The sequence below is a fragment of the Anneissia japonica genome, unplaced genomic scaffold (genome assembly GCF_011630105.1).
Source record: "Anneissia japonica isolate Jap-2015-1 unplaced genomic scaffold, ASM1163010v1 scaffold287711_len853857_cov187, whole genome shotgun sequence".
Classification (NCBI taxonomy): domain Eukaryota; kingdom Metazoa; phylum Echinodermata; class Crinoidea; order Comatulida; family Comatulidae; genus Anneissia; species Anneissia japonica.
Window position 1 is genome coordinate 723754 of NW_022753410.1, and position 27626 is coordinate 751379.

General features: G+C 33.5%; 1 protein-coding gene across 1 annotated transcript; it reads left to right on the forward strand.

Moving 5' to 3' along the window:
- The first annotated feature begins 707 nt into the window (after positions 1 to 707).
- Positions 708 to 27626, forward strand: LOC117122868 (protein transport protein Sec24A-like). Its single transcript, XM_033268631.1, has 22 exons — positions 708 to 872; positions 1950 to 2610; positions 4666 to 4800; positions 8384 to 8476; positions 9191 to 9636; positions 10524 to 10684; positions 12995 to 13097; positions 13523 to 13649; positions 14606 to 14715; positions 16349 to 16580; positions 16837 to 16892; positions 17261 to 17362; positions 18270 to 18371; positions 19080 to 19203; positions 19689 to 19847; positions 20261 to 20434; positions 20820 to 20930; positions 22958 to 23136; positions 24163 to 24300; positions 25279 to 25476; positions 26188 to 26291; positions 27572 to 27626. The coding sequence occupies exons 2-22, from the start codon at positions 1965 to 1967 to the stop codon at positions 27624 to 27626; spliced, it is 3555 nt and encodes a 1184-aa protein (XP_033124522.1). The 5' UTR covers positions 708 to 872; positions 1950 to 1964.

A 27626-nucleotide genomic window follows, 5' to 3' on the forward strand; every position in this document is an offset into this window, starting at 1 on the left:
GTTTCCTTTAATCATTTATTAACAATACACAAAAATGTAAGAAAGGAATGTTATTCCACGTAAGAGAAAAAGAAAGTATTGGTTGCGAACTTTAGTAGTGTGACCAGTACAAATTACGGGGAGTCGTAGTCATAAAATAAAAGTGCGTTATATCTAATGTTTACCTTTTTTCAGTCTTTCATTCCCTAAACCTAAAAAAGAAATACAATTTACAAGAAATATATAAAGTTTAACAGAGAATGTTTTATTATTATTTCTTTCAATACTGTTTCAAACATAATGGACAGAATTGTAAATCAACAGCACAATACATTATGAAAATCCACAAGAGTTCATAAGGGGCGGATCCAGAATTTTTCAAACGGGGAGGGGGAGTGGGGGTGTGGCACCACAGTTTCAAAATAGATAAGTGAGTAGCACATAACATTGATTTGCATTGAAATTTTTAAAATTTAGTGGCAAAATGGGGGCACGTGTCCCCCCTACTGGATGCGACCCTGTTCATGAAAGAATATTAAGATTACAGTACTTTGTATTTATTTATATAATATATATGGTGAGTGATTTGTCTATATTATGAAATTGATGATTTTTTTTTTTTTTCCCCTTTTTTTTTTAATTCAACAAACGGTTCTATTCCTATCAATTTTATGCTCGTCACCCCCGGAGTTTATCTGAAATAATGGGAATGCCACGTTGATCAAGAGGGCGGGCTACACATGGGCGATTTCTGCGATCGAGCTAGGCGAGCTGTCTGTGTCACCGGAGGTCATAGAGGTTTCCGGATATGCCTACTACAGGGAAAAAGTCATCGAGACCGTAGAGAAAGAAAATCACCAACGAACTCGAGGCTGATGAAATAGGCCTAAATAGTAAGTTGATAATTAATAATTGATGTACAGTATTTGATGAACTTTGTTTTTAAACATTTTATATTTATTAAATGCTCATTTCCGTTATTAACATAATTACAAATAATTACATCCAGATGAATACTTTGAGAATGAAAATGACAAATACGATTGACCATTCGTTGGTGACACGATTTCGATTTCGTTCACAAAGGTAGCCTAGGCAGAGGCTAGTCCTACTACATACTAGTGACAGTGCCGCCCCAAACATCTCTGCCCTGCCTTTTGACCCTAGCTACTGTGCGCCTAGGGATGCACATGCATGTTTTTGGATCTGACTGCACTGTTTAGCGCATTAGTAATAGGATATGAAATGATCTCAAACAACTTTATGAAATTAAAAAATTCACGTGTTTGTATAATTGATAAATAAAGTCAGAAGAGTGTCTAGAGACTAGGCTTAGGCCTATGCCTCCCCACCCATCCCTAGCCTAGGCCTAGTAAGTATTAGGACTAGGCTAGGCCTAGCTAGGCTAAGGAGAGCCCAACTAGCTAGCTTGGTTTAGGCTTAAGGCCCAACCAAGAAGGCTAGACCTTGTACCAATATTACTTTAATGTGTTACTTTTTGAAGTGAAGAAGCCTTCAAAAATCTACTTCTTAAATGTAAAATATGCTCCATTTCAGTAGTCTGTACTGCATCATTTTCGCACATAATATTAAAATATGCAAGATATAGAAATAGGCTATTTAGTATTAGTTCATGGTGCTGATTTAATATTGAATGTATAAAAGCCTTTCCTGTCACTCTCCTCTCCACCACGGAAAACAGTAATGTTTATTTTTAGACTAAGAAATAATTTATGTACATTAAACGATGGACAATATGTCAGATCTATTTTTAGTGTTGTAGATATTCCATAGCCAATACTTTTCACCGTTAAAATAAATATTGTTCCACACATCTAAAGCCACATCATATATCAATACTTAAAGAGACAATATCATTGTTTAACGTACCTTTTAACTAAGATCTGCAGTAGCCTACTTAACATTAATGCAGTATCTCTATTTAAAGTTCACGTTTATTTCTCGTCAAGGGTCCAAGTAAGGAAATGCAACAGCCAAGACCAACTCAGTCTGGGAGCTACAGCTACCAGCAAGGCCAGCCCCCTGGTGGAATGTATAACCCAGTACAAAATCAAATAGGAGGGCAGCCTAGCAAGGATCAATTCGGATCTGGGTTTAGGCCGCCACCAGGGCAAGTGCAAAACAGGATGCCTGGTCCACCACCCACTTCATTTGGACACAATGCACCCTTAATGAACTCTCACCCTCAGGGGTCACCAGGCAATAGAGCAATGGGGCCACCAGGTAATAGAGCAATGGGGCCACCACAGCATGGCTCACAACTGAACTTTCATCCATCTGGTGGACCACAATATAGAGGGCCACCTCCTCCTGGTGGTAGAAGTCCATCAAACATGGATTCAGTGAGTACTCCTGGAAAAGGTGGACCACCAACTGTAAACCAACTTAATTTTCAAACAAATTTATATGGTGGTCAGTCACCGTCTAACTGGCAAGGAAACCGGAATACTATTGGGCCACCACCTACAGGTGGACCCGAAACCACTTCGTTTGGGCCATCTCAAAATAATGTTCAACCAAGCCCAGGTGGTGTACCACAAATGAATTTACCACCAACGACATATGGACCCCCAATGAATTCATCGCCACGTCAGGAGATGAATGGTTCAGGTAGGAAATCTGTTTATTTTTATGTTGTTTGAAGGTTTTTGTTTTATTTAACCAATCATGTTTTAATGTATTTAAAGTTTTTAAAAACTTGAAAAATTACTTTAAAAAAAATTATATTCATAATTTATTTTCCATAATAAATTATCTGATAAGCCATATATTTGACACCCAATTCAGTTATTCTCTAGTAAACCTGTATTTTCTTATTTAAATATTGATGTTATGTTCAACTCTTATTTATATTTAATAGGGGAAAAAATCATAAAAACATTTAGGATTTTTTGTATTCATGCTTGGATTGTTAATTGATATTCATATCCCAGCTTAGCTGATCTTTTTTTAATTGTGCTAGGGATTATATATCTATTTTCACAGACAACAACTGATAATAGAATGTTTTCATGGCTTTAAATACCCTTTGTTCTTTAGGGTAGTAGAACAGTACATTGACAACAACACAAGCAGATGTTTGTCTGTCTCTTCAGGAAGGGTCACTACCTAAAATTTAGATTCTCTTTATCTCTTCCTAAAAAAAAAAAAATAGAAATTCCCTTTGCTAAACAATTTTTGATTTACTTGAGAAATGTGTATTTTATTTACCTGATGTTGTATTTGCACATGTAGTATTTCTGTAGAATATAATTTCCAAAATAATTGATAAATTCTTGTATAGTACAGTAGATATTTCACTTGCTTTCAATGTGGAAGATTGAAATGATGTATTTTAAAATTCACAATGGTTAATATTATAAACTGGATGTACTGTGGTTATTAAGGTGTGCATGATACAGTACTTGTTCCATATCAATTCTGCACTAAAGTGAAGTATAGTCTTGCACGTTTTATATTCTGTATAAAATCTGACAACCACAACTTAATAATACTGTAGTAAATTGTTTTATATCACACTCCATAAGTAGTTAGTTTTCAACAAGAGCAGTGCACTGGCTTTACTCAGAATCAGATGGTAATTCACATACAGTACTTCTCTGTACACTTGCTAAGAACTGCGTTTACATAATTGATAAACATCGTCATAAATGTTTGATCTAGATAAATACAAGGATGTCTTAATGTATTGTTATTTTATATATTATTTAATAATTGTTGTTGTTAATTTGTATTGAAATTTTATGACTTTTCTTGGTTAATTTTTGTTACTTTACATCATTATTATTTTCTTTTCTATTTCAGTATTTATATTTGGTTTATATTATTAACCACTTTTATATATTTTATAACATTTACCAGTTTCTATCAGTTTAATTGTATTAGATTTCAAAATGTTATTTAAAAGTGATAAAAATATTTGAACAAAAATGAGTATTTTTTCACTTAATGGACTTCTGGAGTGTGCATACCTCTGCTGTTGCCTGAATACCGAATAATACATGCAGGGCCTTTATGGGCGATTCCATTATTTTATCTTTATGCTTGAAGGGTATTGTTTCTATAATAGCTTGAGTTGAATAGCTAAGCTTAGTGGTTAAGATGCTTGCCTTCCAATTTCTGGGTCCTGGGTTCAATTCCTGTGTCAGCTGGACTTTTTCTCACGACTAAAAACAACTCCACTCCCTAAGCTTCATAAAGAAACTTCGCTGATAAAAAGCATCACATTATTTCATTTATTTAAGTGCCCCTGAATATCGTCCAACTTTCTAGGATACGCTATAAATATAAATATGGTTAAAAAGAAATAATAATAATCTTTGACAATTATTATAGAGACTGGTACAGTATGATTGCAAAAAATTCTGTTTCTACCAAATTAATTTTCATGACTAGTACAAAACATACCATAAAAGGGAGAGTGGGCTAATTACTGTATATGGCATGGTTGTGTTTTCATCTGCTTTTTCATCAGAAACTGTGTTACACTACAGTATTTAATGGTTTGTTTTGTACTATTCAAAAAGATAAAATACATCGATGAACCTAATGCTGGCTTTTCTTTTAATTATGCATTTTTTAATTTATCTTATGTTTACTTCATAATACAATATAATATGGCATGTCAAAGTCTGGCTAACATCCCTTAAACTAACACCATTTCAGGCCAATTGCATGTTCCACCAACTATGCATCGTACCGCCTCATCTTCCTCCCTCGGTGGGCTGCCTGGGCCCAATTATGAGTTTCATCGTTCTTTGTCTGCTACGAGTATGGATGGCCTTCTGCTGGATGTTACAGGTAGAAATCGCAAAGCACTCTTTTGATTGAAAAAAAAATGTCATTAATTGTGCTCTTCATGCTAAAAAAAAAATATGATAGATGGCCACAAACAAGATAACATGCACACATGCAATTATCACATGCTTTCGTGTGAACAGTAATATATACGTTGTATGCTGTGAATTGTGATAAAAAGGCGTTTTCAAAATCACAAACATTACAAGTCTGTTTAATAAGTCAATTCTATTTTGGTGAATACATTTGTGTTATTATGCACAAAACTTTTTGTAAAGTAGTCTGTTATTGGGACATTGAAACCACCAATTTTATGTGTCCACGAAAACGTAGATAATCTGCATGGCCTGTTATGATGTTGTGATTTTGTAAACTCCTTATGGTGTGCATGTCGCATAGCTTATGTGTATTGTACATTACTAACTGTAAACCTGTCACAATATGTGCTGTATCCTATTTCATTTTAATTTAATACTTTTTATAGCCTCTCAGACAAGTCTTTGGACTATAGCTTCTTAGATACCTAACAAAGTAGAATTCCCAAGATAATTCAACCTATGCAATGTGGTACAAGAGGGTACACATTGTTTACAATTAATTAATTAATTAATTCATTCATTCATTCATTCATTCATTCATTTATTCATCCATTCATTCATCCATTCACTCATTCACTCATTCATTCATTTCATTGTTTACTCATTCGTTCATTTTATTATTTGTTCATTAATCATTCATTATTTCATTCAGTTATTTAAAATAATTGATTCATTTATTCACCTTTAATTACTAATGCTCATTCAATCTTCATTTATTTATTCATCCATTTCATTATTTTATTATAAGAACATCAATCATTCACAGTACCTCCCAGCTTTTTGGCTAAAATTAATATTTACTCAAATTTACCACTTTGAGTGATGCAAATTAATTAATTATCATACCAAAGAACATTATCTACATTTATGAAAATATTAATTTTCACGAATTTTAATCAAATTTATAATTAAATTATTAATTGTTACCAGTTTACTATTATAAATATATGATAAAAAAATGAAATTTTCTATTTCCACACCAAAGGGTAACATTCAGATGTTTGTGTGCATGGCCATCGATTTTGTGTATAACCATTAAATTCCAGTACATTCAAATTAATTTCTTTTAAATTCTATAACGTCTTTGTTATCATATTTGGTATATGAACTTGGTAGCACATGGTATTTTATTTTGTATTCATTATGAATGAAAATATACAGCAAACAAAATATATATGCAATTGTTGGCAGAATTCTAATTTTCAAACATGTGTTCTTAAGGCAACAGGTTGCGTAACCAGGCTGTGTACTCAATGAGTTGAGACTTTTCTGTATGTTGGACTTTGGTAGTACGTGTCACTTTACAAAATACAGAACTATAAATAGTACATTTGTATGCCCCTAATACTGTACCTTGGAATGATTCACTGCCAACTTACAGTACAGTATGTTGTTGTATTAGACCAGTATCACCCCATTCTACACCAGCAATATCACATCAACCATAGGCTTACCGTATTCATGCCTAGACAATAATGACGCACACATGCTTAACTTTTTTTAAAGGCTCCAGAGGGAAAAAAATTTGATATGTTGTAATACTGATTTTTCTAAGACTCAAAAAGCATATTTGATGAAGTACGTGGAAGCGGTTAATAAGATACACATTTTTGAATATTTAAAAACTGGGGAAAAAGGGGTGTAACAATCACTCTTTTTTCCACCTTTCCCCTTCCCCCACCCCACCTCTCCCAGTTTTTAAATATTCAAAAATCTGTATCTCATTAACTGCTCCCCCGAGTTTATGTCAGATATGGTTTTTGTATCTTAGAAAAACCAGTTGTAATATATGAAAAATTTGTTTTCCACCGGAGCCTGCCTTTAAACAAAAATTAACCCGATATAGCCTGGTTCATTTCTATCCAACCATCTTTTTTTTGCAAAATATAATTTGTTATTTGTGCTTTAATAAAATATTAACTAAATTTCTTTGATTTCTACTCTATATTTATTTGAAAATTGTATTATGTTATTATATAATAAATAATGTAATTGATTTTAACAATTAGAAGAAATAATTAGCTATTACTGTTGATTTGTCTCTCAGACTCAACAATTGTTTGATCAAAACAATATCAGATGTTTCTTTCAGATCTGAATAGAAAGCTTTTTTGTTCGGTCATTGTATGTTCATTGTAAATTTGGACAATGATCTTCCTTAGTTTGGTTTCTTTAAATTATATTTGTTTTATAAAAGTGGTCAATATTGGATAATTCTTTTTATGTTCACTTCTGTTGTGAGCAGCTCTGGTAGCAAGAGTCCAACGTTTACAGTCTTTCATTGTTGAATATAGAAGTTAAATAATAGTTTATTGCTCTGAATTCAAGTTCTATAACATACTATGTGTGCCTTTTAGTTCATCTTTGTAGAATTAATAGACAAAACCTTTATATTTGTTTAGCTAGATCTCTACAAAATTTAAATGAATAAAATTGAAAAATAAACAGATTTATTTTTAAGCCATGATTAATGATACAGTAAATAAAGATACTTGTAGTGATAATAATACTTACTAGTAAAATTAATTATATTCTACTGCTACATAGGTTTATTGTTTAAAAGTTAGAATTACATAGTATTTGGTGTCAGTATTTAAGGTGAAGTGATAGAAAATTTTATGATATTAATCATGGTGAATTGTATGTATGTCAGTACAGTATTCTAAATTTTTGGTGTTTAATAATTCTGATGTTCGCAATTTTTTGTTTGTTTGAATGGATTTAATATTTGGTTTTATTGAATTTTTGTACTGCAATAATTTCAGGCAATAATTTCAGACTTGTTCTGCTTTTGTACTTTTTAACTATACCTGAATAATTACTAATAATAATGATAATAATTATAATGATAATGATAATATGACAATAATAGTATTTAATAACGATAATAGTGGTATTGATAATAATCAAGTAAAACGATGATCAGGAATTGTTTCACCTACTGCTTTAAAGAATACAGTCTGTTTCCAACACAAGAAATATATATCATTAGGCATATGAAATGATAAAAATTGTTTTGTTTACAGAAAACATACCGTACAATTTCATTTATACATTAATTAAAGCTTTGGAACCAAGTTTTACAACCACACCATAACTATATTCTGAACAGATACCCAGATAATTGGTCGATATGTCTGTCTTTAATTCATTACAATTAAAAAAAAACCTGTTGCAGTTTTGTTTCTCTCACAATAAACCAACTGCAGTTCATTTGATTAATTTACTGGCAAAATAAAAAAATCAATCTTGCGTTAGTGCTTTCTCAATTGTACAATTATTTAAAACCGAAAAACATTTTAGTAAAATTGCCATTTTGATGTTGTTCTGTGAAATCATATTGTGCTTTTTACAATTACAATTTATATTGGTCTCTGTTGTATCATAATTTTGATGCTATTTAGAGACTGATAGTTTGTATCAGTTCAACAGTTTGTGCAATGTGTTATAAGCTTTCATATAAAAATATTTATGCTTACCACCTTCAGGTCCGTCATCAGCACGATCTTCAGCAGCGCCCTCTCCGATACCCGGAGTAAGGTACGACTATTTGGAAGGTGGCACTCCATTCACCTCAGCAGGTAAGCATCTAAAGCTGGGTACTGTATTTCATACTAAAAGCCATGATTTAGTGAGAACACCCCTCAAAAAATAGAATGGATCAGTCTGCCCCTGGCACCATTCATGAAAATCACAGAAACCCTAAACACATCCTCATTTTTTGTGTTTTAGGGTGTTTTTTTTTTTTGGGAATGGGATATTTATTATCTAAAATTATATTAAATGTCGTTGAAAAATGATACATCCGAATGTAAGATGACTACCTATTCAGAGGTTTGGAACAGATGTTGTACATATCTCAAATAACAATCCTGAAAGTAACCATATGAAATATTGCGTCGGAATTTAACATCAAAATTCTATTCTAGCCCTGCCCAGGCTTCCCTAAGAATTCTTTGTGAGGTCTTAACCTAAATTCTAAATTAGTTGTGATAAATGTGTGATAATTCATGCCTAATATTTTACAAAAACCTTGTTTCATAAGTGCTATCGTTAGTAATTATGATGAAAGTTAACCTTCAAATTGAATATGTAATATATTTTTTTCTTTCGTGTTTGAAATATCTGTGAAATCTGTAAGCCATTGCAAGCTTCCGATCCCTGTAACTTTTTTTCTATGTTCTCTGATCTTGCACTCTTATATTAAAGTCTGACCAGCATATTCATAATACAGTATTTGTTGATTTGTTTACCCTTACAAAATACTTTTGACAATAAAAATTTATTTTTTCTAGGTATGCAGCAACCACCCAGAGGTCCTGCACCAGTTGGCCGAATGCCACCCCCAATGGGTGGACCCCAAGGCTCTATGCCTCCACCATCTGGTCCCATGCACTCATCATCAGACCCCATGCAACCACCATCAGGCCCAATGCCACCACCATTGGGCCCAGTGCCACCACCAACAGGTCCCATGCCACCTCAACCTGGCCCTATGCCTCCACAGCCTGGCCCTATGCCTCCCCCTACTGGTCCATTGCAGATAGGCATCCAGGCACCCCCATCTCAAAATATGAGTATAGCAGGAAGGAGACAATATCCTAGTCAATCTTATTTAACTGGTCCCCAAAATCTGCCATATCAAGGAGGACAAGCCCCGGCCCAACCACCAGGAATGATGGGATCTGGTATGGGAGCTGTACCTCCAAGCACCCCACCAGGAAATATTCAACAGCCAATGGTGAGTTTATCTGTCTTTATACAGTACTGTAGTACTTCTACTACTAATAATAATAATAATAAAATCAAATATCTTGGTACCATAATTGATATAGATCTTAGCTGGAACCAAAACACACTGTATATTACAAAGAACTCAAATCAACGCCTTTTTTCCCTTCGAAACTCATGATGCGTTATTGCTATTTTTTGTTAGTGTAATTCAGAGTGTAATGATTTTTAACTCTCAATTGGTTTGCAAAAAATTGACAGAATATAACAAAAATAAACTCAGAAATGTAATAAAGTATGCTTGTAAAATAATAGGTAAGGCAATAGATAGTCCTGGTGCCCTATACCTTGGGAATGATGCTGTATAAAATTACAAATTGTTTTGTTTTGATATGTGTAAAAAAAATTGGTATAGAAATTCCTTTGTTAGCAATGCTATACACATTAACAACTCAAAAATTCATAGATAATACAATACAGTACTGGTCACGTATATGTGCAAATAATTAACAAGTGCTATAGAACTTTTTTATATTTATTTTCATTTATTGATGTGTAATTAATCTTAAATGTACTTTATGTATTTAGTGTTTTAGTAGCTTGCAAGTTTGTTATTTTTTTTATTTATCAAGCATTAAGATTGTAATTTCATAGTTCACTTGTTTGGAATATGACAATAAAGCTTATCTTGTCTTAATAAATAATTATAATTATTATTTGTTATGTTTGTGAAAGTTAAATATGAATATCATATCTCTAATAAAAATTGACTTTGATCAGTGATAATAAACAATCCTGTATACATTGGCTTAGCACAGTGTCTTGCTGAAACTGATGTCATTCTCCACAATTTTTTCCCTTATATTGATTAATATTATTAAATTTCTTATGATCCAGATGAATAATTTGACTGCAGGAGTAGGGAAAATGAATCTTCAGCCGAATGATGCAAGGCCTGTGAATCTTATGCAAGAAAGGCATATCTTACCAAAAACACCTATTGAGGCCCCAAAACCTAAGCTTAGTAATGGAAATCAGAAAACTAACGTTAGCCCAGAGTAAGTTGAAAAATATTTTTATTTTTATAATTTTTAACCAAATACATGGATGAATTAATGAATAAATTAAGAAAAAAATAAGTAAATACAGTTGATAGATAAGTTTATAGGAATGAATAACCATTATGAATACTAATTATAGCAGATTTTTTCAAGCCACATACAAAGATAAATATTCTAGCTGGATTTTAAGTTTGAAATTTGTATAGTAAATATAGGCTAGAATAGTGCCTTGGTGGTTAAGATGCTTGTCTTCCAGTCACAGGGTCCTAAGTTCCTTGGGTTCTAGGGTCCCAAAGCGCCTAGTTTCTAAGGGCTCTAGGTTTAGATCCTGCTATAAAAACATACTTTTTCGCCATTACAAGGATATATAGCCCCTTTCAGATAGACGTTGCCACAATATTGTGGTAAGCATACTGGCATAATAACCGGTCTATACCCTTTCACATAGCGCTTTTGTTACTGCAATATTGCGGTAAACTTGCGCTTCTCTGTCTGTAATGGTCCTATAGAATGGTGTAATGTTGGCTGTTTAAATACTTTCAACTTTAACCTTGTTTGTTTATGCATAAAAGCACACACTGGCTTAATGATTGCCACAGTATCGAGTAGACCCTTTCAGACAGAGCAAGCCAGTAACCGTTACCGCAATATTGCTAGGGTGCGAGGTGGCCTAAAGTAAGAAGGCATATTGGCGTATTGACCCTTTCAGAAAGAAAGCCATGCCGGCGTGCTTACCGCAATATTGTGGTATTGTAGCTCTATATCTGAAAGAGTCTAATGATTCCACCCCCGTAAGCCTCATACTGTACTAGAGTGTCAGGTAGTAGCATCCTGTGATTAGTGAGTTAACTTGATGATGCATACTTGTTGATGGACATGAATAGTTGATGGGTCAGTCTATGAATAAGTACACACAAAATATATGGGCAGATAGGAGGATAAATCCATAGAGTATTGTTTGTAATAGGCTTAATTAAGTAGATAGCTGAGAATGGTAATGGTAATGGCAGTAACAATGATAATAAATTGTAATAATAATATTAAAAATAATTAAAACTATTTTGATTTTAAGTAATTTTGAATATCATAAAATGAGCCATTTTGGTAATCGTTATTCATTCTTGTGGTATTGTATTATCTGATATTTAGCATCTAAAATTTGCCATTTCAGTAGTGCCATGTTTAATTATGGAATGTCAAATTGCATTCATTCTTTTAGAAAATAGATGGAAATTATTCTCTTTGGTAATTAAATCACAACCAGTGTTTTCCTAGAGGTTAATTGCTTTGCTAGTAAATTTAGCAATGAAATTTAAACAGAAACATTTTTATTGTGAGAATTTTCCTTCTGTTGAGTGAACTTGCCTATTGTGTGATTGTGCAAAATCACCAGCCTCATTTAAATATAAGAGCAAATTAATAATAGGGAAACACTTTGTGAGAGCTCTCTAAAAATTATATGGTTAATTATTCAACAGTTATTGCAATATAGCATCGAATAATAATTAATATAGTAATCATCCATACATCAATCATTATATAACACTATCACAGCAAATAATTTATATTATTTAAATTTTAATTTTAATAAAATCTAATAATAATAACAAATATTTATTTAGCGCCAGTTCATAATTATCAAAGGCGCTAAGTTAGGAAATATTAAGGCAAGTTAACATTCCTGTAATGAATAAGTTTTAAGATATTTCTTTAAAGAAAGCAAATTAGACGAATCGTGAACTGAGTGAAAGGAACAAGAAATTCCATTTGCATTTAAAAAAGAATATACTGCCAACTTTTATCTAATATAAAAATAATATGCTCCCAGTGGGAGTATGTGCTGCTTTACATGTTTTTGGCTACTTTTATCTCATCAATGGATGTTTGCTGTGTTGGCAGTTCACTAGAATAGCTGTACATGTATTACCAGGTTGTTGTGACTTTTTATAGTGAACTTTCCGGGACAGGCCTAATCTAGCAGCTTTTTGTGTTTTCAATTCAATTGATAACTTACTGTCAACTAGGACAGGTCTTACCTAGCATGGCATCTTATTTCCTTGACTTGCTTTTCATTTTAGCTCATGACCCATCCTATCATTCCTCCCTCAGATTTACTCTTACAAGGTCAACTGCTAGATGACAACAAAGTGTCTACTACCTCCTTGGGGCAGTAGACACAACAGTTATTCTACTTCTGTAATTTCTTCTAGAGGAGTGAATGAAATTTTTGTATTCTTATATTTTTGTATATAGATACACAAAAAACTAAACTATTTTATGATCTGTTCCATTTTATATCAATTTCAGCTTGTTTTGTTGCACGCTGACTTCAATACCACAGTCGCAGTCGTTGCTCCAAAAGTCCAAGTTACCATTAGGTGTTTTAATTCATCCTTATAAAGACCTTTCAGTAAGTACATGGCAACTGAAAAATTAATCACTACCTTTCGCTATGTATATTAAATAGAAATGTTGTTTGTTATGATATATCCGATTCGCACAACAAAATTTGACACGGAGTGCATGTTAAGCCGGGTACTCGCTGCGTTGTACTAAGGTCGTCCGACCGTTGTACGCTCACTGTGAGCATTAGACGATGCGACAACGTCTGCTTATTTTCAGTGAGTCTGAACGATTTGTCATTTAAAACAATTCATTGCGTGCGCATCATGGCGTTGTGTTCTCCATAGAGCCATGTCGGCAGACAACTGCCGGGTGTAGTGGGTGCCCGGTTTTAAACGTATTATGGACTTGATATCATGAAATATCTCTACTGGGTTACAATCATCTTCTGGTTTTCTATTCATCAATAACATAAAACTTCTTTTTTTTTAGCATTTACCTGTAATTCAATCAAGTGTGATAGTTCGGTGTCGTTCCTGTAGGACGTACATCAATCCATTCGTTAATTTCATTGATCAACGTCGCTGGAGGTGCAATCTTTGTTTTAGGGTTAATGATTGTAAGTACTGTATCATTGCTGTGTGTTTCAAATTCTTGGTTCAGAGTTTTATGTTGCTGTGTAGTAAAACTTTATTTATTCACGAAGCACAAATCAACAAATACAATGCTGTTTTTCATTATGGCTATGAGATACCTTATTTATCATTAACATAAATAACACATTACGGTACATCATAAAAAAAAGTTAAACATAGAAATTAAATAATATAGATACAAAACATAATTATTATACAGTATGCAGAAGTCAACAATTTAGTAAAATAAAAATAATCTATACCTAACAATGGCAAAATAAATTATAGAAATGAAGAAAATCCATTCCACTCCGCAAAAGTAATCATAAGATATCCTTATCTTATGATTAATTTCATCTTTCATAGATATATTAATAAAGTTTAGTCTGAATGTTCACTTAATATCAGAAGGGTAAAATGTATGTAATGAAAAGTGCTGCTGGTGCTAATGGTTACTGCTAGAGCTGCTGGTGGCACTGGTGCTGGTGATGCTGGTGGTACTGGTGATGGTGATCCTTGTACTGGTGGTACTAGTGCTGGTACAGGGACTACTAGTACTGGAGCCTCTGGTTCAGGTACTGCTATTGGTGGTGCTACTTACTGGTACTGGGGGTGGTGGTACTGACACTGCTAGAGCTGCTGGTACTGACGGTACTGGTTCTACTGGTGCTGGAACTGCTGGTGTTATAGCTGCTAGTGGTACTGGTAGTACTGGTGCTGGTACTGCTAGTACTGCTGTTGCTAATGCTGCTGCTGCTACAATGACAAATTGATAGTAGTGGAGATAGTTTCAAACTCAAATTTTTCAATTTACTGTAGAATTGTATAGGAAAAGTGCTTTGTATAAGTTATTCATGTTTATCTTAATACTACCATTAAACATTACCTTTCAATTGGGATACAGTACTTGTTAATAACTGTCATACAACCCTTCCTTTAGTACAAGAAGAGTTCACCTTTGATCCAGTGACCCGCACATATGGTGACCCTTCAAGGCGACCTGAAATCCGATCATCCACCATTGAATTCATTGCACCTTCTGAGTATATGGTAAGGAGATATATATCATAAATTAGATATTGTTATGCCTGCCTGATATTCACGTACAATGTTGTGAGTTCATTACCTGCATCCGAATCTCAGTTAATTCGCATCGATAGGATGCATCTTAAGTTTATTAGGTTTTTTAAAAAATGTTTTAATCGCCCTTGTAAATTAATGTGTCCTAGGAATAGATTTTTATTTCACGATATGGTTTTTCTCTATAAATGTGTTAACTCGTACTTTAGTTGTGATTTTGTACATCTGTTTGGTTTGCATGTTAATTCTAGAAGCCTTCGTTCCTGTCCTACCTTTAATGTCCCCTTTTGTAGAGTTGATGTCTGTAAACGTAGTTTTATTTCTAGACTTTCTCTTCAATATAATTCTCTTATTTTAACCTAATATTGACATTTTTCACAATAGTTTGTCTATATTTCGTTCTATTATTATTAATCATTTGAATAGGTGAGATTTTTGTACTCTTTCATCTATATGTAGAGGTTGTGTCGTTTCATAGGCCAAGCAAAGCACACAGTTCCGAAATAATAGAGCTGGAGTCGTCCTATACGTGTTCAACTTCAATTTATTAATACCCATCAAAACGTCCAGTAAATCTACAAAACATCAGGCAAACAACCATTATAATATCGTAGCACCTGTCTCTTATACACATCTAGATGTGTATAAGAGACAGGAGTAGATCAAATAATAATCATTTACTTTCAGTTAATAAAATCCACAACCTTACCTACAAAACATCAGGCAAACAGCATCGTACCATACGCGACGCTGACCGTACGCAGGAGCAAGGTTGCCTAGGAACCTTCTCAGTACGTAAACAAGGTTGCCAGAGCTCTCCCATATGTTTATACAATGTTCTCGTCTAGACTCCCTACATATATATTTGATATATTTAAATTTTATATATTTTACCAGCCTGTTAGTGGCGATGATTCGCTGTTGGTCTGTTGAAATGAAATAAATAAATAAATAAATATAATGAGTACCAATTAAAATTGATTAGAATTGTTAACAATACAGAACGAAAAGATATAAATATTATACACCTACACTGAAACATTTTTGTGGCACTTATTTTTCATTTTGATAAACTACATTTATGTGTTAAAACTTTGTATGTATCAGTAGAAGCACGTGGCGCAGCCAGTAAGGCATTGGACTTTCAATATTGGAAGTTCGGGGTTTGAGAATGAAGCTTGTCACACTGCTTGTGTCTTTGGACAAGACACCTTATCTGCATTAGCCTCTCTTCACCCAAAGGATAATGGGTACCTTGTAGGAGGTGAATGTTTTTAGAATGAAATTATTACTGCTGATTACATGCTTAAGTAGGGATACTCCCCAGGGAGTGAAGGAGGTTGCGCATTGTGTATGATTGATTCTGTATCCAATGACCAGGAAGAAATAGTGCCTTGAACAGTTTTCTGGATATGTGTGCTATGAAATAAAATAAAATAATAAATATTACTGTACATTAGGAATTGCTTAAAGCACTCTTAGTCCTTTTTTGAAAAAAATGCCATAATATTGAATTTGCAGTTGTAATAACAGTATGAAATGTGATACTGTATATTAAAAATATTAGTATGTATTCTGATTTTTTAATAATATAATCTTTCAGTTGCGTCCACCCCAGCCTGCTGTGTACCTGTTCTTATTAGACGTGTCATTCAGTGCTGTACAGTCGGGCATCTTGTCCATATTCTGTCAAGTACTCCTAGATGAACTGGAACGCTTGCCTGGAGACGGGAGAACAAAGATTGGCTTCATCAGCTACGACAGTACGCTGCATTTCTACAACATGCAAGAGGGCGCCACACGGCCACAGATGATGGTGGTATCAGATATCGATGGTAAGCTGGTTAAAGTGCTCATGCAATCTCACAGATTCAATCTTTTATTTTAATTTATTGTTTATTCTATATCCATATTTAGTCATGATGTGCCTATATATGGTCATAATGTTATGTCATCATTACCATATTTAGGCATGCCACGTGCTTTTGTCTGATCAAACATTAGTTGTTGAATCTGACAAAGTCCAGTAGTGTATAGTTGACCTAAGTACCTATAAATATGAATTTAAATGTTTTGTGGTTTTTCTTCTAGATATATTCTTACCATTACCAGGTGACCTGTTAGTGAATCTTAACGAATCAAAAGAAGTAAGTTGGCATAAACATTGAATAATATTTATTATAAGTCAATTGTAACATCATCACTGCAACTCCCAATGTTAAATTCCTATCCCCAACCATGCACTAATTTTTCTTTAGTGCACAATTTGCTTTATGTCACAGCTCTTTATGATGAGGATGATGGGCTATGCCCAAAGCATGTCGTATCAAATAAATTTCTACGTAACCAGGTTACAACCATTTTCTTTTTGATAGTAATAATTAAGTGAAGACCTTTCTAGATAGAGTGTCAATCCAGCGCAACAACTGAAAAATCAGAACAGAACCAAAAATATTACTTTTAAAATTGGAATGTATGCATATTAATTAAACACTTTTGTCTCCTTGTCTATTAGCTTGTTCAAGATCTTTTGAACCAATTACCCACTTTGTTTCAAAACAATAAAGAAACGCAGTCAGCACTTGGACCGGCTCTACAGGCAGCATACAAACTACTGGTAAGTTGTGAATTATGCAGGTAGGGTAGCTTTCAACGAATGCTGGCACTAATCTGATGTAGTGCCTAGGTCGTTTTTTCCCCCGTTTTTTTTTGTGTGTCTTGTGTGCAAAAAGCTCAGGTAAAGCTGCTGTTTTTACACTAAAAACACACAGTACAAACATAACCAGACTTGTTTTACAGCGTTTATAAACATCAGTGCAGCATAGACATATGCTAGGCCTAGAAATGTTATTGATTTAAAAGAAAAGAAAAACAAGAAGAACAGGCTATGCTGGAATCATTCATCATATAACATTTACACTACTAAACAACCATTCACCGCTATAACGAGAAGTTATATATATGCATATAAAACAAGGTAATTAACTTTTAGTGCAATAGCGTACAATAGCTAATTCAGGTGTCCCTAATCAAGAGGGTCCAAATTAGCTAATCAAATGGTTCACTGCATTAGTTTCAAACCATGAAACATTACAATAAGCCACTTTTACAACAACTTTTATAACGATACAAGCTGGGGTATCTATGCATGGCTGGATAAGAATGAACAGCATGAGGTTTGAACTCCCAACATTGAGGTCTAGAAATCAAATAGATCATGCTGCGCCAATCCGCTCTCCCCCAATTATAAAGCAATTATTGTCAAGTTATTTCAGGCACTATAGAAATTAGAACCACTATTAGCCATTATTTCCTTCACAAATTGCCTTCAGCCCTCGTGGGCTTTCGGCAGTTTTGTTAATATTCAGTTTATATTTCCTAAGTGTCCTCAGAACTTGACTATAAATGCATAATAATTTTACTGTAAATATTGACAAGGATTTTTGTGTGAATAAATATGTATATAAGTATTACGTTAAATAAATAAATGGTTGAATAAATGAATGACAAATTCTCTTCGTCAGGGCCCAACTGGTGGACGTGTCACTGTGATTCAGTCTTGCCTGCCAAGCACTGGCCCAGGAGCCCTGAAATCCAGAGAAGATCCAAATCAACGATCATCTAAGGTAATTTGATTTCTTTTGTCATTTTAAAATCATGAAGACATAAATAGATATCCTCACATCATCATCTTCATCTTCCATGATCCTTTTGAAATAAACAATTTGATTATTTGGTTAAAATCTTTAGGGTTTTAGCAGACAGAATTTTTATTTTAAAATTCTTCTCTAATGCAGTGTCATCAAAATATTTTTGAAACCTTAAATCAGGATAATCAAATTTCTTAATTTAATCTTTAAAGTTCTGTCCAGATTTTCATTGACAAAAAAAAAACTGTTGTATGCTCATATATAGTCATTATTTGCTTATATATCGTAATAATAATAATAATAGGCCTAATAATAATAATAATAATATTTTTATTTCCTCCAAATTCACATATACAAAAGAAAAAAGGAGGGGATCAGAACAAAGGAGGAACAAGTTCCTATACCCAAAGATTTTGTCTACCTGGACATGAGTAACTCAATAAAAAAAAACTTAACAAAAAAAATGTTTCATAATTATTTACAAATTAAGATGAGGCAAAAGCACATTCTTAAAAGAAAAGTCATAATGTGATGGTCATTAAGTGATGTCATCATGGCCATATTTAGGCACGTCACATGTTTTGTTGCGAAATGCTTGGGTAACATAAAGGGGTATTGTGATGCTGATGAGTGTTTGTCTCTAAGAAGTGGTTTTTAATTTGTATTTATATTTCTCTCATTCAGAATGTTGCCAACTTAGGCCCAGCCACGGACTTCTACAAAAAGATGGCTTTAGACTTCTCAGCTCAGCAGATTGGAGCAGATCTGTTTCTGTATAGTTCACAATATGCTGATTTAGCCACGCTCGGTAAGATTACACGGGTCAGATGAAATGCATACATACAGTCAGGGGCGCCCCCATGTCTCCCACGAGTCATGGGGACATGAAATTTCTGTGATACACGTACTAAGTAGATACATCTAGTATAATAACAATAAAATTAATAATCCGCACATATCCAGTGCGGTAGTGCTTAAGTCGCTACACAAGGAAGGAACCAAAAAATACCTTTAAATCAAAAAGCTACCAGAAAAGAAACACCGCACACATCACCGCACTTGCAGGCAATTTGACGTGTAGGTGCCAACATATTCATAACTCACAGGTGCTCAAGTAATGGGGCTATCTAACTAAAAAAAAATTAAGTTTGAAAGCAAAACAAAATTGAAAACTAAGAAACTTCGAAACAGCAGACAACAGATGTGTCTTTAAGAGCTAGTTAGTATCCACACTGTTTTTGATGTGTTTAAAAACTAAATAATGTATATAACAATGATCTGTTTGTTTTGTAGCTGGTGTTGCCAAGTTTTCTGCTGGTTCTCTGTATTACTTCCCGAGCTTGCACACTAAAGCAAACCCAGTCCAGGCAGAACGCTTTGAAAAAGATTTCCGGCGCTACCTGACACGAAAGATCGGCTTTGAAGCCGTCATGAGGATACGCTGTACAAAAGGTAAAATTTTATATTTGTTTAATAATATAATTAGTAGAATTTATATTGTGTAAAACATATGTCAATATATTTAGGCCATGCCTTTAGTTATTGTATGCATATTAAACAGTAGCATTTATCTAGGAGTATTGACATGGGGAACTGATGTGGGATGCAAAGTTTAAGTGGTGATTGAGGATTAAGTAAGGGAGAGCCAGCTAGGAGAGAAAGTCGAAATGACATGAGTTTTAACTGCGGAGTGGAAGTATTTTTCGTCGGTGTGCACTCCCTCACACTCCTCCGTAGATACTGTACGCCGCTGACATCAAAATTATTTAATAAACTTAACTCACAACTTAGAGAGTAAAATTAAATAAGAAATGTTATTTTTTATTTTTTTTTCTGCTTTATTTTCCTTTTCACTCTAATCCTAGGTCTTGCTTTACACACATTCCACGGCAATTTCTTTGTGCGGTCAACTGACCTGCTGTCTCTGCCCAACGTCAGTCCGGATGCTGGCTATGCGGTACAGATGTCCATTGAGGACACGCTGACAGACTCGCAGACCGCCTGCTTTCAAGCGGCACTCTTATACACAAGTAGCAAAGGTATGTAAATCAGACTACTTATAATTTCAATTGCACATGATCATGTCGAAAGGCAAGACGTAATGCATGAAGTGGAGTTAAATAGCTTAGTGGTTAAGATGCTTGCCTTCTAATCTCAGGGTCCTGGGTTCAATTCCTGCGACTACAGAACAGTTTCTCACGACTGAAAACAACTCCACTCCCTAAATCTCAAAGAGACTTGGCTGATGAAAGCATCACATTCATTTATTTAAGAGGGCCCCGGAATATCAGCTGGAAGGGTCACCTTCTATAAGTATGGTTTAAAACAAAATTATAACATTCTAGCCAATTCATAAATTGAATGACGATTATGCACATTGTGACTGTGATAGTGATCATTAGAAATTTCTTTTTTGTTTTTCAGGAGAAAGACGAATCAGGGTTCATACGATGTGTTTACCAATAACAAATCAGCTATCGGAGGTTTATGCAGGCGCTGATTCGCAGGCTATTGTTGGCTTGCTGTCACGAATGGGTTAGTCTTTTTAACATTTCACTGTTGTTTTTCTGATATAAAGGCCTGTATGATTTTCAAAGGATTTTTGGTGTATACAACCAAAAAATAAAGGGGACCAATGTCTGCAGTTTTAATAATGATAGTGATTAATTTTAAAGACAGTTTTAGTGATTTTTATGTACATTTTATCTATATGTAGAACTAATGTTTTTTTTTTTTGTTTATAAAATTTTAATGCCTTGAAAATGTACGCACTGCTATTTCCATATTGGACAAATAAAAAAGTATCTGAATCTGATTTTTTTAAATTTAATAAACAATGTCCATATGATAGAAAACAAAATATATAATTTAGCATTTGACTGTGGTTTGGTGGTTAAAGTGCACTGGCTTTCAATTCAAGAATTTTGGGTCCAAATCCTTTGCAAATTGTGTTAATAATATATTGAAAAAGTTTCATTTAACTCCAGAATTGTATAGATTACAAACGATTACGTACTCCATTTCCATTTTAGCTTTACAAAAACGAAAATTTGTCATCTATACAATACATTTATTTCCTCCAAAAACATCAAAAGAACAAACATACAAAGGAAGGAGGTTGGAGAAAAGGAGGAATAAGTTCCTGTTACCTATATTGGTATAATATTTTTGCATCTTGGTAAGCCCTCCAATCTTCTAGGACATGGGTTTCATTCTTTTGACATCTTCCCCTGAAGCCTAATAATACATTTTTTTCACCTGATAAACTACTCTACCTAAACTAAAGCCAAATAATATATTCCCAATTACTGTTATTATAATAACAGTAGGAGCCGTATTAGTCTATAGCATAAAATAGGAATGAAATGAGTACAGTTTAGCACCGATATTTAATGAGACACAAGCTTTCACTAGCTTCATCAGGTGAATGAAGTGAAAAACACAGGATCAAACTGTTCACTTAAATTAAGCAATATAAACAAAATATAAGCAGAAGGTCTGACTGGAATTAAAAGACCAGTGATAAACAAAGCATCATGGATGATAGGTCTTATAAAGTGGTAAAAAATTACAATTACACTGTAAAAACAGCAAATGCAAACAAATTGTTAATAATAAATATAGACTGATAAAATAGCATAAAAAAAATCAACAGAAAATCATATAATAAAGGCATAATGATAATACCATTAAATACAATAGAATATGATATAAAATAATATTAAATCAATGGTAATGGAAAATAGTCAATGATAAAGATATTGCAAAGGAACAATCTGTTTCATAGTGCGAGAGGAATCTGCGGTCTTGGCTCAGTCTGTTGTTGATAGATTCAAATTTTTCAATCATTCATGTTATTATCATGAATATTATTTGACTTATTTTATATGTTTTTTGTATCATATGGACATTGTTCCTCAAAAAAAGTGTATTGTTACCATTACCATTCCTGATGATGCTTAAATAAAATTGATACAGAGAGTAAAATGACCTTGTCAATTTTTTGTAGTAAATTCATACTTTCAAATGTTGTAATTTCATTGATATCTGTGTGTTTTTATTGTTGTTGGGAAAGCCTTTACTATTAGTGCATTTTGGTCTGTCCTGGGCTATGGCAGTTGGTCTTTTTTTTTTTTTTTTTTTTTTTGGCTTTTTTTAATCAATGTTTATTTTTTATTAATGTAATGTTTTGAAACGTTTTCTATACCCAAACTATTATAAAATATTAAAATAAATAAATAAAGAAAAATTCTACATGCTAATATTCTGTAACTTGTGACAACTACACGTTGGTATAGAATGAAAGTTAAGATTCTGGTAGGATGATGTGGCATTGCAAGTACAATACTAGTCTGCATCGGTATTAAATTGCTCGCACGGCTAGGAATACTCCCCAGGGAGGGGAGGGGGTTGCACTTTGTGCTGGTTTGATTATGGATCCGATGACCAGGGGTAATAATAACAACATCGCCAGTGCCTTGCATCCCTTGACAAAAGGCACAGTATAGATCTCTATATTATTATTATTGTTATTCGGTGATACTTAACCATCTTTTCCTCAGCTGTGGATAAATGTCAGTCGTCGTCAATGCAGGATTCTCGTGATGCTATTGTGAATGTTTGCATCGATTCAATGATGGGTTTTAAGGACACGCTACCTGCGAGCCAGACCATTGGTACGCTGTCTATACCATACAGCCTTCGTCTGCTTCCACTGTATTCTTTAGCTTTGTTGAAAAATGTAAGTTGGACTTTTATCATTCTGTACAACAAATACAAACTTTCAATGTTAGTTATGTTTATGTGTGATTGGTTGGTGCATCAGCATACGATCAGGTTTCCAAGCTTCAGATCATTATTTTGAATACCACTAGTTTCATTCAAATATATTGAGGGGACACTACAGCGATGCTGAATTACTAGAGGGGCCTTTAAAGACATGCAGAACACATCCAACACACATCGAACATTTCCAAACGTAAAACATTCTAAATAATTTTAATAATAGTGAGAAGATAAGTTTGGTTTCCCAACCTCAAGGTCAGGGTTTCAATCCCTCGCTGTACATTTCGCTTGTGTCCTTGAGCAAGGCACTTTATCTACATTGCTTCTCCCCACCCAGGAGTATAAACAGGTACCTGGTAGGGTTACCTGCTACTGCAACACTTCAAAAGCATGTCTCCTGATGAAGTCCACTGTGTGGACGAAAGCTAGATATTAAATTCTATACTGCTAGTCACAAAAGTGCTGCTATCATTTTTTTTTTTTATTTATTTATTTTTCTATTTGCTTTTTTCAATGACAGCCTGATGAGCGCAAATTAGGGGCAATGTAACATGTGAATAGCTATGGAGGCTCCTCAAGGATAGCAGTAGTGTCACATTTTGTAATGTAATGTAGTTGCATTTTATGTATAGCGCATTATACTGAAACAGTCTCAAAGTGCGTGAGGTGTGGACTAGCTCTTACAGTACTGGTAACTTCTTCTCCCCTAATGGTATCTGAGCTACCTAGTAAACCAGTACCAGCCACACTTATCTGTCCACTCGTCTCGAAAATACATGATCCCCATCTGTGTACAATGGGACTTCTTATCTGAGAAGACTTGTTCACCAGTAGATCCAAAAGCAGGCATCCTGTTCAAACCAGCGCTGATATTATCGCTGTACGCTGCGGCACCACTTTCTTTACCGCTTACCCAACCGACTCATTGTGCAACACAACTCTCTTTACGATATAATGACTGATAATTTACCTTTGTTTCTAGATTGCATTTCGTCTGGGTTCGAGCACTAAACTGGATGAAAGAGTCCATGCTATGGAGATGTTTAAGAGTCAGCCACTAGGCTTAATTATGTTACAGGTGTATCCAAGCCTTTATGCTGTTCACAACCTAACTGATGAGGTAGGTTTGCAGTAGATATTATTATTTTAGTTAAGTTTTTTTCTAGATGTTTACCAAAAAGTGTTAGATAATAAAAATAATAAAAGTAATAATCATAATATTATAATTTTATAATGCATGTTTTGAACATTATGAAAATAGTGAAATATAACAAGTAAATAGTTAAGTGTAACAAGCTAATATATAACATACAAATGGTTAATATAACAGGTGGATAGTTAACAAGTATTTTTTCCACAAGAATGTATATTAGCATTAGATAATAAAAATGATAATTATAATATTATAATTTTATAATGCATGCTTTAAAAATTAATTTATGAAAATTGTGAAGTATAACAAGTGTAACAAGCTAAAATATAACAGGCAAATAGTTAATGTAACAGGTGGATAATTAAAGTGAAACTGGTAGATACTTAAAATATAACAAGTAAATAATTAAAGTATCACATGTGAATAGTTAAATATAACAGCTGAATAGGTAAACTAAAACAGGTCAATGTTTAAAATATCACAAGTGAATTGTTGAAATATAACAAATACAAAGTTGAAGTATAACAAGCGTAATAGTTGATATTTAACAAGTATATAATTAAAATGTAACAAGCAAAAATATGAATCATAACAAGTATGTAGTTCAAATATAACCAGTAAATAATTCAAATATAACAGGTAAATAGTTCAAATATAACAGGTAAATAGTTGATATTATTTTATTTGTAATCATTCACTCTTAATTATATTAGTATAACAGGTAAATAGTTGATATTATTTTATCATTATCAATAATTATCATCACTATTATTATATTTAACAGGTGAATAGTTGATATTATTTTATTAATAATTATAACCACTATTATTATCATCTTTTTTAATCATCTTTATTCTTGTTATCCTCACAATTAAATCAAGTATATTTTTACATTTTTTTTGTGTAGAGCTTACATTTTTATTGAAGTTATTATTTTGTTTCCAGGGCTCTGTGTCAGAAAAAGATGTGGATGTACCGCAGCCGGCATTGTTAGGCCTTTCTGCCGAGTATCTGAGTCGTGATGGTGCATTCCTCATGGATAGGGGAGATATGATGTACTTGTTTGTACAGACTGCAATTTCATCCCAGTTCTGCCAGGATATCCTTGATTGTCAAGATTATAATTCTATTCCAGATGACATGGTGAGAATGAGAATTAGAACTTCCTTCCTTGTTTTTCAATGTTTAGAATTATGCCATGTGACTAAACTAAAACTAAACGTGACCAGCAATTCTACCTTTTTAAATTGGTGGTGCAGAGTATAAACCTCTATCCGGACTATCACATTTCTTTTAATAAAAACATGTGACATGCCTGAATATGACATCAGAGTATGACCATGTATAGGCACATTCATGACCATATATGGACAGTTTTTTATCAAATAAAATGTGATAGTGGCGAACCCTGCACAGCCTTGCACAGTCTGGCAAAAACGCTAAAGAAAAAGAGATGGGCACTTCGGCCTGCTTCGGGTTTTGAACCTTTACCTTGGTCTGGTCAAAGCTTAGCATTTGTTCCTAATATCTTTAATGAAGATAAACAATCACTGTCTGTCTAAACTAATATATAAATTACTTAGGGGTGTTTTTTTAACGTAATTTTTGAACTTTCAATTAGATATTGAAATGCAAAATAACAGATGCAAATATAATACCTTTGTTCGTCTATTCTTTTCATATGTCTTTAAATTTTGCTGGTAATCAATTTCATAGTATTTGTTTTCCATGATGGTTCTGCACTTTTGATTGTCAGGTTTGGCATTACACTATGGTTTTCCAAAAATTGATGTTAAGGTTCATACTGTGATATAGCAAATGCAAATTTTCTGTCATCTTTTTGTTTGTTTTTAGATTGAACTACCAGTTTTAGAAAACCCTACTTCAGAGCGGCTTAGGAACTTTATTGGTTGGTTGCTAGGTAAAAGAGCAACACACGCTCCACTCCAAGTAATCAGGTGACTATGTTAAAACAATTTTAATGCTTAATAAAAAGTGATGTAATTATAACTTTTGACCTGCGGATATGCACAACCAGAATGTCAATGGGCTTATTCGACTGGATCATTTCGTTGACTATGATTTTTGGTTGAGTATTATTTTCATTTGACTGGTACGTAAAATAGACACCGTTGACAACAAAAATTAACGTAACCAGCATTAAGTTATCCACGTGATCAAAACAACCATGGACAATTGGTCACTTTAGCAACAACATTTAGCTTAATGTAATTTGGATTAAATTTCAGAAAATGAAAATTATAATATTTACCCACATGAAGTCAAAAAATAATTGTAGGCTAACCGAATTCAAAAACTGGATGAAAACATTTTTTTACGAAAAACCCATACTGGCACCAGCCGAAGCAACCTTGATTACGCAACGTGTATTGCGGTAGCTATGCAGCCATTTTGTTTTGTCGAGTATTTACTAGTTTTCTATTCGACTGGTCGTCTTAGTTAAGCAGGATTTTACCACTGTGCAGGTGAGTGTGGTTTAACAAAGAACGACCAGTCGAATACGGCCAATGTTGAATGAATCCTCAGAAACTTGAAATTATGAAAAAGACTAGCACCGTTTAAAATTTTATTTGTTTCTCTGAATTAAGACATAATCTATTTTTCAGCTGGACTGCAAGTAATGTAATAGTGAGAATTTAACGGCTTTGACCGGAGAAAAAAAAGTATACAATGCAAGAAGCTAACAAAATTAGGCCTATAACATTGACTTATTGGTTTTGAAGCCAAACATTTTGTTATTTATTTGATGATAAAATATGGTACAACTTAGTCTTGAAAAGAAGAGCTACAAATGCGTCTGACCTCTAATTCTGATTTATAACAAATTCCAAATTAAGAACTTCCATCAACTCTTACCTTTACTGAGTTGTTTGTATCCAATACTTTGAAATATTACTAATACTTGGATAGCATCATCATTACCATTTTTTAAAATATATTATTATTTAAAATTTATAAATATATGTTAAAAGAGGATACCTTTTTAACTATGATGAGATTTATTGTTGACATGGCTCAATATCCATGACTTTTCATACGACGTGCAGTCTCAATGAAGAAGTCAATCCAAAGTTATATATCTTAACTGTCATGTACCCCGACGTGCACTATCTCCACCTTCATATTTTTATGCATCTTTCCCAGTTTTCATCATCCTCAAAATTTGTTCACCAACTGAAATGTTTTAATGCATTGTTATTGTGTTGTTTAATTACAGAGAAAACAGTCAAAAGCGTGTCTTGTTAGATGTGTATAAGAGAAACTATATGTGA

Bases quoted from the DNA above. Each gene is read 5' to 3' on its own strand.
- LOC117122868 (XM_033268631.1), top strand. From the start codon at position 1,965: ATGCAACAGCCAAGACCAACTCAGTCTGGGAGCTACAGCTACCAGCAA. The intron at 17,363-18,269 runs GTAAGTTGTGAA...TCTCTTCGTCAG, and splicing joins AGGCAGCATACAAACTACTG to GGCCCAACTGGTGGACGTGT. The intron at 20,435-20,819 runs GTATGTAAATCA...TTTGTTTTTCAG, and splicing joins CTTATACACAAGTAGCAAAG to GAGAAAGACGAATCAGGGTT.